Source organism: Phacochoerus africanus, chromosome 14 (assembly GCF_016906955.1).
Source record: "Phacochoerus africanus isolate WHEZ1 chromosome 14, ROS_Pafr_v1, whole genome shotgun sequence".
Taxonomy (NCBI): domain Eukaryota; kingdom Metazoa; phylum Chordata; class Mammalia; order Artiodactyla; family Suidae; genus Phacochoerus; species Phacochoerus africanus.
This window is the reverse complement of record NC_062557.1, coordinates 31,886,189-31,897,365: the sequence shown is the minus strand read 5'-3', so window position 1 is coordinate 31,897,365 and position 11,177 is coordinate 31,886,189. Positions and strand designations below refer to the sequence as shown.

General features: G+C 39.5%; 1 protein-coding gene across 3 annotated transcripts in view; it reads right to left on the bottom strand.

Annotated features, from left to right (window-relative positions):
- Positions 1-952: 952 nt before the first annotated feature.
- PCTP (phosphatidylcholine transfer protein) overlaps positions 953-11,177 on the bottom strand; it is a 49,866-nt gene continuing 39,641 nt past the window's right edge. The window contains exons 6-7 of one of the 3 annotated variants that reach the window (XM_047757305.1): positions 6,249-6,305; positions 953-1,713 (exon numbers count right to left, since the gene is read on the bottom strand). In XM_047757305.1, the coding sequence (XP_047613261.1) occupies positions 6,291-6,305 (15 nt within the window). In that variant the 3' untranslated portion in view covers positions 953-1,713; positions 6,249-6,290. Of the gene's footprint in view, positions 1,714-3,553; positions 5,313-6,248; positions 6,306-11,177 lie in introns of those variants that run through there. The other 2 variants (XM_047757303.1, XM_047757304.1) reach the window with 2 other exon arrangements.

Below are 11,177 nucleotides of genomic sequence, written 5' to 3'. Positions count from 1 at the left end.
TAGGTGGACTCAGTTCCTCCTAGGCTGATGGATAGAGGGTCTTAGCTCCTGACTGATGTTGGCCAAGAGACCACTCTCGGTACTTTGTCAGATCACCCTCTCTGGAGAGCAGCTAACAAATGGCAACTCACTTCATCAGAACAAGTGAGAAGAGCCAGAGAGAGGGAGTGAGCAAGAAGGATGTCACAGTCATTCATAGCCTAATTTCTAGGTGACATCCCATCACTGTTACTCTTCATCGCAGGTATCTTCTAGTCTCTTCTTTATAAGCAAGTCACTAGGTCCAGCTGACACACCAGGGAAGGGATCAAACAGATATAAATCCCAGGAGGGAGATCACTGGAAAGCTTCTAACTGCAGGAGTGTTGTGGTCCACAGATCTGGGGGAGCACCCCAGATGTTGGAACAGCAAATGCAAAGTCCAAGGCATGTTTGAGGGACAGAGAAAAGGCTGGAGAGAAATAAGAAAAAGAGGAGATGGAGCATAGAAAGTAGGCAGGGGTCATGGAACTTTTTAGGTCTCAGTAGTTTGGACTAGATTATGAATATGAAGAAAATTCCCTTGGAGGGATTTGAGTAGGGGACGTTGAATTAACCTTTCTTCTATGAGTGATAGCAAAGGTTACATTCATCCCACTTCATGTATTTGTTTCTTGATGTACTTTTATTAACCTTCAAGGGGCAGGGGGCAGTTCCAAAGGAAACTTTCCACAGAAAAGAAAATGGTGGACCTGGGGAATGGACTTATGGTTGCCAAGTGGGAAAGAGGGAGTGGGAGGGACTGGGAGCTGGAGTAAATAGAGGCAGCATGTTGCCTTTGAGATGGATTAGCACTGGGAACTCTGTCTAGTCACTTATGATGGAACATGTAATGTGAGAAAACAGAATGTATACATGTAAGTGTAACTGGGTCACCATGCAGTACAGTAGAAAAAAAAATGTATATAAATAAAAGATTTAAAAAATGTTCTGTTATTTTACTAGTTCTTTAACACCGTGAATCTGACAACCTAGTGATCTATAAGGAGATGGTTTGAAATCTGGGTTTTTAGGATGTGACCTCCCCTGTATCGTCTGGGGAAGAAGGATTAGTTGATTTATTAGTAATTATTAATATTTCGTTACTGTTCATTGAAACCAATTGAGTTCGTCCCGCTCAACCTCAGGAAAAGTCAGGGGCAACGGGCGTGGGGGTGAGAGCACAGTGAACATGATGCTGACTGTGTCTGTGGAGCCCTGGGGGCGGGTCTCCTACAGCTCACGGATATTCAGGGAGGGGAAGGTCTAACCCCTCACGGAGAATAAACACACTTAGATTGCTGATCCCTCCTCCCTGGTTATCTGGGTCCGTTAATCCCAGCACAGAGCTGCCAGCTGAGCTCTCCCCTGGCCAAGCGGCTCCGCTTTGAAATTCTCCCACAGGCTGCCTCACCCAGTGATGTCAGACAGGGGTGAGGGCCCGTCCGCCCTCCCCCCTCGCAAGACGCTGTGCATGCTCTCTTTGCTCAGGAAACATCTGGCTGATCTGCGAGTCCTCCGGCAGGTCACTGGCTGTTTCATAAGTTAGTGGAACAGAAGAGGATGGAAGACATGGAGCTTCAGTGGTTACTCAACCCCGCCAGCAAGTTACAAACTAAAATGAGATGCGAGGAAACGGCCTCCCTGGTGGGCCCTCTCCAGGGACCAGGCATCTTGGCTGCACAGTCGCATTTCCTAGTTTGTAATGGAAAATGAACGCTGTTTATATGAGCTTGAGGTAGCTGGAATGGAACATGAGCCAAGCAGTGCGGTGGAGGCAGAGCTCCTAATTGGATGCATTCAGCAGAGGCCTGAAATAAAGGTTCCTAATGAAGAGTACTATCCACTGTCCCCGGGAAAATGAAATTCCACATCCATTGTGAAGCAGAATCCAGGACCACTTAGAAACAGACACAGCCCTTCTGAAGCTCTCTGACATAAAAAAAAATTGTATGCCCTTCCCTGAGCTCTAAGTACTGTTTTTGTCCTGCTTGTATTTCATTGGCTTTTTCTCAGTTTAGGAAGCACTAGACAGGAATTGTGTAAAATAGACATGAGACATGAGAACAAGGGTTTGGTGGCTGCCCCCACCCCCAACAACCTCCATATCTGTCCCTAGGGGGATATAGGTTTTCTTACCTTCCTGGATCCTGGCCTGTAAAATAATAAAATAAAATAAAAGGAACAAGCTTCTCTTCTCCTCCTGCTCTGCCTCCTACTTCTCTCCTCTCCCTCAATTACATCAATAATACCTTCTACTATGTCAGTTTTAGTCTGCATAAGTCTTCCAAAAGTGTTGAATCAGATTGGAAAGGCAAAAAAAAAAAAAAAAAAAAAACCTGAAAGACAAAACAATTCTAGCTTTTAAAAATTCTAAAAATGTACGTCCTCAAATTTCACTCTTCTGCTAAAAATTAGGTGGAACACAAGATGAAGTGAAATTTTTATATCCATCTTTCTGGCATTGGATCACAGTGTTATCCTGATTCAGTCACTCCTTCAGTAGCGAATTTTGAGTATTTTGTGTGTTATATGTATTGAATATATGTGAATAAGACAAAGTTCCATGCCCTCTTGGAGTCTTTAAGTGTACAGGGTGAGGATGAAATGATCTCATATGTGGGAGTGCTCAGTCTGTGCCTGGCATTTAGAAAGTGATCAATAATTGTTTGTTATTATTAGCTATTACCCTCAACAGCACATTATCTTTCTGCCTCTCAGTCTCCTGCCTCTGTGCTTTGCCTCAAGCTGTTCCTTTTACCTCTCTACATTTCAAAGGAAATCCTCCCCAAATGTTGTCAACTTGCTGTCCAAAGTCAAGATTTATCACAAGGCATTGGCTTACATGATTATGTAGACCCCAAAACGTTTTGGAAACCATTTTGGAAACTATTAAGTACATGTAGCCTGAAACATAAACTTGTTGAAAACTTTATAAATTTTTTTCCCACTGTACAGCAAGGGGATCAAGTTATCCTTACATTATAAACTTTTATCTACATCTCTTTACCTTCCTTCTTCTTAGCAATTATTTTATATCACTTATGAAAATTTCATGAGACATAAAATAGCTAACAATCAGTTTCAGTTATCTTTCTTGCTGACAAATTCTGTAATACAGATTGCATGAGCTTATTTGGCTTTTAGCAAACAGTTAAGTGTTTATTGCTGAAAACTCTGTAGATATTCTTGTTTTAATTAAACTAAGATACTTAAACTACTTTGGTTTTTTGATAAGTGGGTGCAAGCTTTTATTAGGAATCTTAGTTTTCCTTTAGTGCTAGAGAATTATGAAGCACCCCGTGGCTTATATGTAGTCATACTCTTTTATTTTTCAGAATGACCCTTCATAAAAAGGAGAATCTTAGGTATGCAGAGAACCTTGGAATTGTTTTTGGCCCAACCCTCCTGAGATATCCTGTGTTGAATGTTGTAGGATATCAGAGACTGGTGGTAAAGCTGCTTATCAAACATGAAGACGTTTTATTTTAAATTTTATTTTGAAGGTATGGACTGGAAAACAAAAAGCAGAACCTGAGAGTTGTAAGTTAAGTTTTATTTGGGGCAAAATGATGACGATTGCCCAGAAGAGAGCTAGCCCCTCAGATAGCTCTTAAGAACTGCTCAGACGAGGCAGAGGTGAAAGGGGATGCGTGCAATCAAGCACACACTTTGGCAGGGGGTTACTGCCAGTCACCAGAAGGTTGCTGCTAGTCATTTGGAGCAGATGTCTCCAATAATGGTTTAGTGCTTTTCTAGATATGAGAAGATCTTAAAATCTCCTGAAAACATCTATCTGAAGGTCTGTTCAGCCAGATCTTCCCAGAGCACAGAGTGCTTCATTCCTGACCTCCATCCTGAACTCCTTCCAGGGTGTGTTTGAAGGTCAGTGACTGCAGTGGGTAATGACTTCATTCTTGTAGCACCGGATGGCAAGTGACAATTTTTAGTTGGGAATGCCCCTCATGGTCATAAATTGGACCATGGCTTGGGAGGCACTTAATGATCACTTTGTCCCACAGTACTAGGAATGCTTATTCCTAGGTCAGGGGAAGATTTTGTTGATAGGCCCCTCAGTGTGCTATTACTAGACTAGGCCCTATTAGCCATTGCCAAAAGTGTCTGACAATCTGTCTTCTAGTCTGTTATGATCAAGAAAATTATTCTTCTTGCTTCTTTCCATATGTAAAGTTACCTGATTATCATCACTGATCTTTTATAAAACTATCTCTCTGGTCAACTGCTTCAAGTTGTCTAGTCACCATTTTGTCAGAGGCTCAGTCACACACTTGGTAACACATGAAACAGCAATCTTATAACATAGGCAGAATACAAGTAATCTAGCTAGTAGTATTTGCAAGGTTATAAGTAAGAATTTAAGCCAGGAACTTCCATTAGGTGTGGACTCGAATATCCCTAGGTCATTCGAGTTAATTTGTTCTATACCAATCCTAACCTTTAAAGGAAATGATATATTGGTGTTGTTCGTAAGGCATCCATCCAAATTCCCCAGTATTATTAGGCTGGTCATCCTTAGTATGTTTTAATTATTCCCAACATAAAGGGAGCCTTAAACTCAAATGATCATAGTCTGGCATTACTCATATAAATCCCAAACTGGAAATGGAGAGGTTATATTCTTAGGCCGAAATTTTGCCTGTTGCTCTGATTGAGCTTGAGAAAATCTCAAAGAACATTTATGTTTATGGTGATGGTCAGAGCAAGTATGGTTGAATGGCCCAGTGAAGGAGTCTCATCCAGTAATATCAATAGTGGCCTAAACAAACCTGTAACTTCTTTCTTCTAGAATAATTTCCTAAGGGCCTTGGAGTGGAGAAATCCAACAAGGTAATCCAGAAGTATGAATGGCTAACTGACCACGAACTCAACAACTGGATTAACTATCTCTGTATAAGGTTGTGAAAAACATTTAGTTCATAAGCCACATATGAGAAATTATCAAAGTAACTAGTGTGTAGGCCAGGCCCCACAGCTTGAGTTAGCTGTCTACCTCCAATATCATCTTCTTCTCATCTTCATCTGGTAGTTTTTCCTCTGTTTGAGCATTGTTTCAAGGTGATTTTTGACCCCATCAGTCCTCTCTATTGGCCAGTCCAGTGCAAGTGTCCTTTCTAAGTGGAAATATTAATTCAAGAGTCAATTCTCTTTAGTTTCAGTAAAGAGTAAGTGGTAAGGGTCACTCCATCTATGTATCTATGTTGGAGATAATCCTTTAAATGATGTCTTTTCCAGTATTCCATGATCCCCTGGTGGCAGGTCATGGGGCATCTGATCTTCATCCAAAGATAGAGTAATGAGATAAGCTTTAAAAACAAACTAGAGTGTCCTTTTAATAATTCAATTAACCTTTACAATAATGTAACAGCAAGAAGCTATCTGGGAAGTGAGTCTTAGTAAATACAGATCTCTATTAACAAAACTCAAACGTAATATTCACTGAAACATAAACTTTTTCTCTCTAAAATTACCCTCATTTTGGAGTTCCCATCATGGCTCAGCAATAATGAACCCAACCAGTATCCATGAGGATGTGGATTTGATTCCTGGCCTTGCTTAGTGAGTTAAGGATCCAGCATTGCCATGAGGTGTGGTATAGGTCACAGGTGTGGCTAGTATCCTGTGTTGCTGTGGCCATTGTGTAGGCCAATAGCTACAGCTCTGATTTGACCCCTAGCCTGGGAACTTCTGCGTGCTATGAGTGAGATCCTTAAAAAAAAAAAAAAGAAAAAAAAAAGAAATTTACTCTCACTTCTATCAGACACAGCCAAATTAAGACTAATTATTTTGCAAAATAATTCTGATTGCAATAAGCTTGTTCTGATGATTTATGTAAGAATAGATGATCACACAGGCTCTTTTAAAATTGGATTTGATGGGGAGTTCCCATTGTGACACAGCAGAAATGAATCCGACTAGTATCTATGAAGATACAGGTTTGATCCCTGGCCTCGCTCAGTTGGTTAAGAATCTGGCCTTGCCATGAGCTGTGGCGTAGGTCACATATGTGGCTTAGATCCCACATTGCTGTGGCTGTGGTGTAGGCTGGCTGCTGTAGCTCCAATTTAACCCCTAGCCTGGGAACTTTCAGCAGCCCTAAAAAGCAATAAATAAATAAATAAATAATTTCACAGATTTCACCTGAGATACTTATGGATTTGTGTGGATTCATCCCCTTTCAAAATCCCCAAAATACTTTGAGTTTCCTGTACCTGTTGAGAGATGGTCTTCCAATTTCTAAAGTTGCTGGGAACCTAAGATTCCAATCTCTGGAGGGATCAGATAGAAAGAAAAGAGAAATGTTTCAATTTTGCTTACAAAGGTATAATTCACCAAATTGCTGTGTCATAATTAGCTTGAGAGGGAGGGTTTCCTTGTATCTGGAAACACAGATTAAAAGATAGTAATATTTCAGACAGAAATCATAAAAACTATAAGCATATTCATCAGCTCACACAGTCCTGTATAAGCAATCCTTCTTATTAACAGTTTTATGAAGCCATCAGATTTTCCATTAGAGTTCCATAATTTCTTACTCAGATTAACAGTATAATCTGAAAGTTGTCTAAAACTTGTACTTGTCAAAAAGTCCTTGACAAAATTTTCTTGAAGGGGAAGCATTCTTTCAAAGGCATCAGAGTGAAAATAATAACTGCCTATGAGTGACAAAAAGCTTAAGAAGCCATGGTTAAAGACCTGCTTACAATGCAATTAACAAAGAAACTTGGTTACTTCTGTGACATCAGCATATTAATATAATGACTAGAATTATGACTAATAAACTTTTACTAGGACAGACCAGCGTTTTAAGAATTCCATGTGATTTCTAGAATGTCTAGATTGATAGCATTTACCCATACACTCTAACCTAAGAAGATTTATTACTCCCTTGACAATATTTAACATGTAATTTAACAACCTGAACGAACCTAATTAGTTTAATCTCTCTCTTTGCAATGTTTCAGGCATTCTTTGAAGCATCCCCAAGTTAACTTTGTTAGCATTTGATTTCAGAAACTTACCAAAAATATCAAAGCCTTTCAAAACACTTGGTCAAATAGAATCATAGATCACCATGAATCAATATTATGTACTTAACAATAAAATATTTCAAGGCCAAAAGAGAAAGTTATCACAGAGTATTGGTTAAAGGTAAAATAAACTTTACACTCTGTTAGAAAAATAGATCAATATTTTTAGAAAACTTTGTCCTCTTAATGGAGAGAAGAACAAATTCAGATTTTGCATCAGCTTTCTCTTAAATTTTATTTATGCAATTAAATTTACTCTGTGCTTAGCCAATCCTGCCTATGCACAAAACTCTTTTCTCAGGGTTCCTTTTCCACAAACCTTCCTTCTACAGATTTTCTGTACCCATATTGTCTCTCACTTTTTTCCATCCAGAAACAACCAGCTCTAAGACAAAATTACCTTCTTTTCCCTTAATAAAAAGTAATTCCATTCTTCATACCCTCTTTTACTGAAAACACACAGCTTCTCCTGCTGTCATACACTAAAATGTTTCCTTTATTATTTCTAGTATCTTTGACTGTGTATTTAAATTTGAACCCTCAACTCTTAAAAACCTTAATTTCTGTGAAAACTAAGAAATAAGCAATTTTGAACTAGCTTTTACAATAGCATTTTGTAGACTGGCAAACATAAATGCCCAATAATAATTTCTACAAACATTCTTTCTTATAGAAAACACCTCATTGTGGCACCAAACATTTGTTAACAGTCCTGAATATCTTTAGTTACCTTTTGAAAGGAAGCCAATGTTCAATAATTAATGTTTCAGTATCTTATTTTATTTGCAAATGACCTATCCAATAAACTTCTATCATTTCATTTAATTTATTAATTTAGCATAGATCTAAAATTTCAGTTTACCAAAATCTGCAGGATTGTTTTTAAGTATATATTCCTAAAGCATAATTATCCCCACAGAGTTCACCCAAAAGCTCTTATCTCATTTACATATAATTTACCTAAAAAAATTGCATCATACTAAGTTATTTTTCTGGCTGAAAAATTTGCAACATATAATAGAATTTTGTTTGACTTCTATTAAACCTAATTACAATAAAAGTATTGTACTTAATAATGATGACTCAAAAGACATGTCCATTTAATTAAATCAACAAATTAACTTTAAGACTATGTATTACTTTAATAGTCAATATTTCCTAGTTCACACTAACCTGAAATTCATTCTGGCCAATTTCCTTTTATATTTATGAGAATTTATACAAGTATTTGTTTTCCTTAAAGTCAATTAATTAGAGCTAAGTTATAAATTAATTTTGATAATACCATACACATAGACAAAAAAGAATGACACGACCAGAGATATCAACACTGCATTCTCTAAACTTAGTCATGAATCAGATATTACAATATAAAACTCACTAGTTTATAAATAACAGTTGGAATAATTTAAATTTAAAAGGCCTCCCTTCCCATTTTTCCCCCCTTCAGTGTCAGAAATTAAATATGGTTTATATAAATTGGTGTTCCTGAGAACCCTGATAGAACATTTATTTCTAAAGGGGGAGAAAAGCAAGTTTTAAAAGATGTTTTATCAGGCTAGCTTTTTCCAACAACTGTGTACACAATGGAAAGCCCATATTGTTCATCTTCAGGACAAAAATTTCCTTTAATTTCCAATCAAGTACTTATAATTGTACATTTTGTATGTACATAAACTTGACTGTGCTATCAGTCAGAGACTGGCTTTCTTATGCCCTTTGTTCCTCTGTATGAGAGGCTCTATTTCCCAGTTTATCTTTTTTTTTTTTTTGTCTTTCCTAGGGCTGCACCCATGACATATGGAGGTTCCCAGGCTAGGGGTCTAATCAGAGCTGAAGCCGCCGGCCTACACCAGAGTCACAGCAACATGGGATCTGAGCCACGTCTGCACGGCAACGCCGAATCCTTAACCCACTAAGCGAGGCCAGGGATCCAACCCACAACCTCATGGTTCCTAGTCGGATTCGTTAACCACTAAGCCACAATAGGAACTCCTCAAAGGCATCTTAAGCCTCTTGTACAAATGGGCTGGCAAATTCTTTACTCCAGGTTCTACTTATAGTAGATTTTCCTTTCTCAAAAGCTAAATTAATAAATTCCACCCTCAGTATCTCCTCAAGGGACTCTTCCCTCAGCAGCCTTGGTGTAGCTCCTTCTCTAAATGGTTAGTTAGAAGCTTCCTGCAGAGTTTGAGGGCAGAGGCTGTGCCTATCCTAGAATTCCTTTGCCTTTTGCCTTCAGGAACGATGCTTTTTGCATGCAGTAGTGTGATAGATATTAAGCAGATTTGGTCCCTGTAGCTGTGATAATAAAGCAACATGGAAAGAGGCAAGAAAATTACAGATAGACAGAGTCAAGCCATTTTTTAGCTGTTAGGAAGGACACTGCCCGAAATCCTAGTCAGATTTGTTAACCACGGAGCCACGACAGGAATTCCTATTTCCCATTTTAAAGGTGAACTCATCAGGGATAAGACTGATCAGGGATGAAATTGTGTGGTGGGTTAGTGTGCTGCTTATGAACTTAATTCCTCTAGGCATCAACCTAGAGTCTTTTCGACGCCTCTTAAGTGTCTCAGTTTCTCCCTTCAGTGGTATAAGACCACGTGGGAGCTCACATTACTGGATGTGACGTGGATTCTTATTCATGATCCCTGGATGAGCAAGTCTTTTAATTCATGAGTAATTTTCCCTACAGGACTTCTACCTCTGCTTCCACCACTCCTGTAAATGTCTTGGTTTCCTGGGAAAACCATAGTTGACTGGGAGGTGTCTTGTCACTCTTCTTCAGAGAATCTCTCATCTAATATCTTCACTTTTATCCCAACAAATTCTACTCAAAGCAACAGAATTGAGGAAATGTGTCAGCTTAACCTCCTCCTTAACAATTCAGCCCAGACCTCTCAGCTACTGAGCAAACCCCAGTACCTTTCAACAGGGTGGGAATCTTCTTCAGTGTCTTTCAACTGCCCCCACTTCATATCTTTCAGCTCTGTGGGCACCATCCCAGTATCTTTCACTTGGTGGGGGGGGGGCGGTGTGCATGTACCTTTTATTCACCACCAAATAAAACTCAAGATCATCAACAAATTTGGGAGATTGAGAATCAGGAGAGACTCACCCAAATTCATCTGGACTCTCAGAGAGGCAGATGGGCACAAGGGATTTCTGCTACCAAGCTCTGGCCCCTCAGGGTTCAGATAAAGCAAAAAAATCTGCTTTGGGCCCCTTTGTTGGTGGCAAAAATTGTCAACCAAAACAACAAAACAAAACAAAACAAAAAAAACAATAAACAAAAACCCACGGCAGTTCCTGTAGTACCTCAGAAAGTTAAGAACTACCTGACATAGTGTCTGTGAGTATGAGGGTTCAGTCCCTGGCGTTACCCAGTGGGTTAAGGATCCTGCATTGCCACAGGCTGCAGTGTAGGTCACAGATGTGGCTCAGATCCCAGGTTGCTGTGGCTGTGGTATAGGCAGACAGCTGCAGCTCTGAAACTTTGACCCCTAGCCTGGGAACTTCCATATGCTGCGGGTACAGTATCCCCCAAAAAGCACAACATGAGTTGTGACTTATATTTCACTGGGGGTAAGATAAGGAAAATAGCCCAAGAGACAGCCTCTCAGATATCTCCGAGGAACTGCTCTGAAGAGGTAGTCAGGACGCATGTGATTTTAGTGAAGGGGGACACATGCAATCAAGCACACCTTTTGCAGGGGATTTCTCCCTGGCACAGAAAGGTCATTGCCAGTCAAGAGGAACAGATGTCTCCATGAATGGGTTTTGTGCTTTTCTAGATATGAGAAGATTCAGGAAATTGGACCCATAAAAACTTCTGCAAATATCCAACTCTCTGAGGGCCTGATCTGCCAGATCTTCTTGGAGCACAGAGTGCCTCATGCCTGATCTTCTCCCTGAACTCCTTTCAGGGTATGTTGAAGGTCATTGACTGCAGTGGCTAACAACTTTATTCTTGCAGTACCAGATGGCGAGTGACAATTTTTAGTTGGCAAAGGAAATAACTGCTTTACAGATAAAGGAATGGTTTGTAGTAATTTAATTGGCTTCTATAGCTGAGTGATTTCTTGGTGAGAAATTTGGGCATATAAT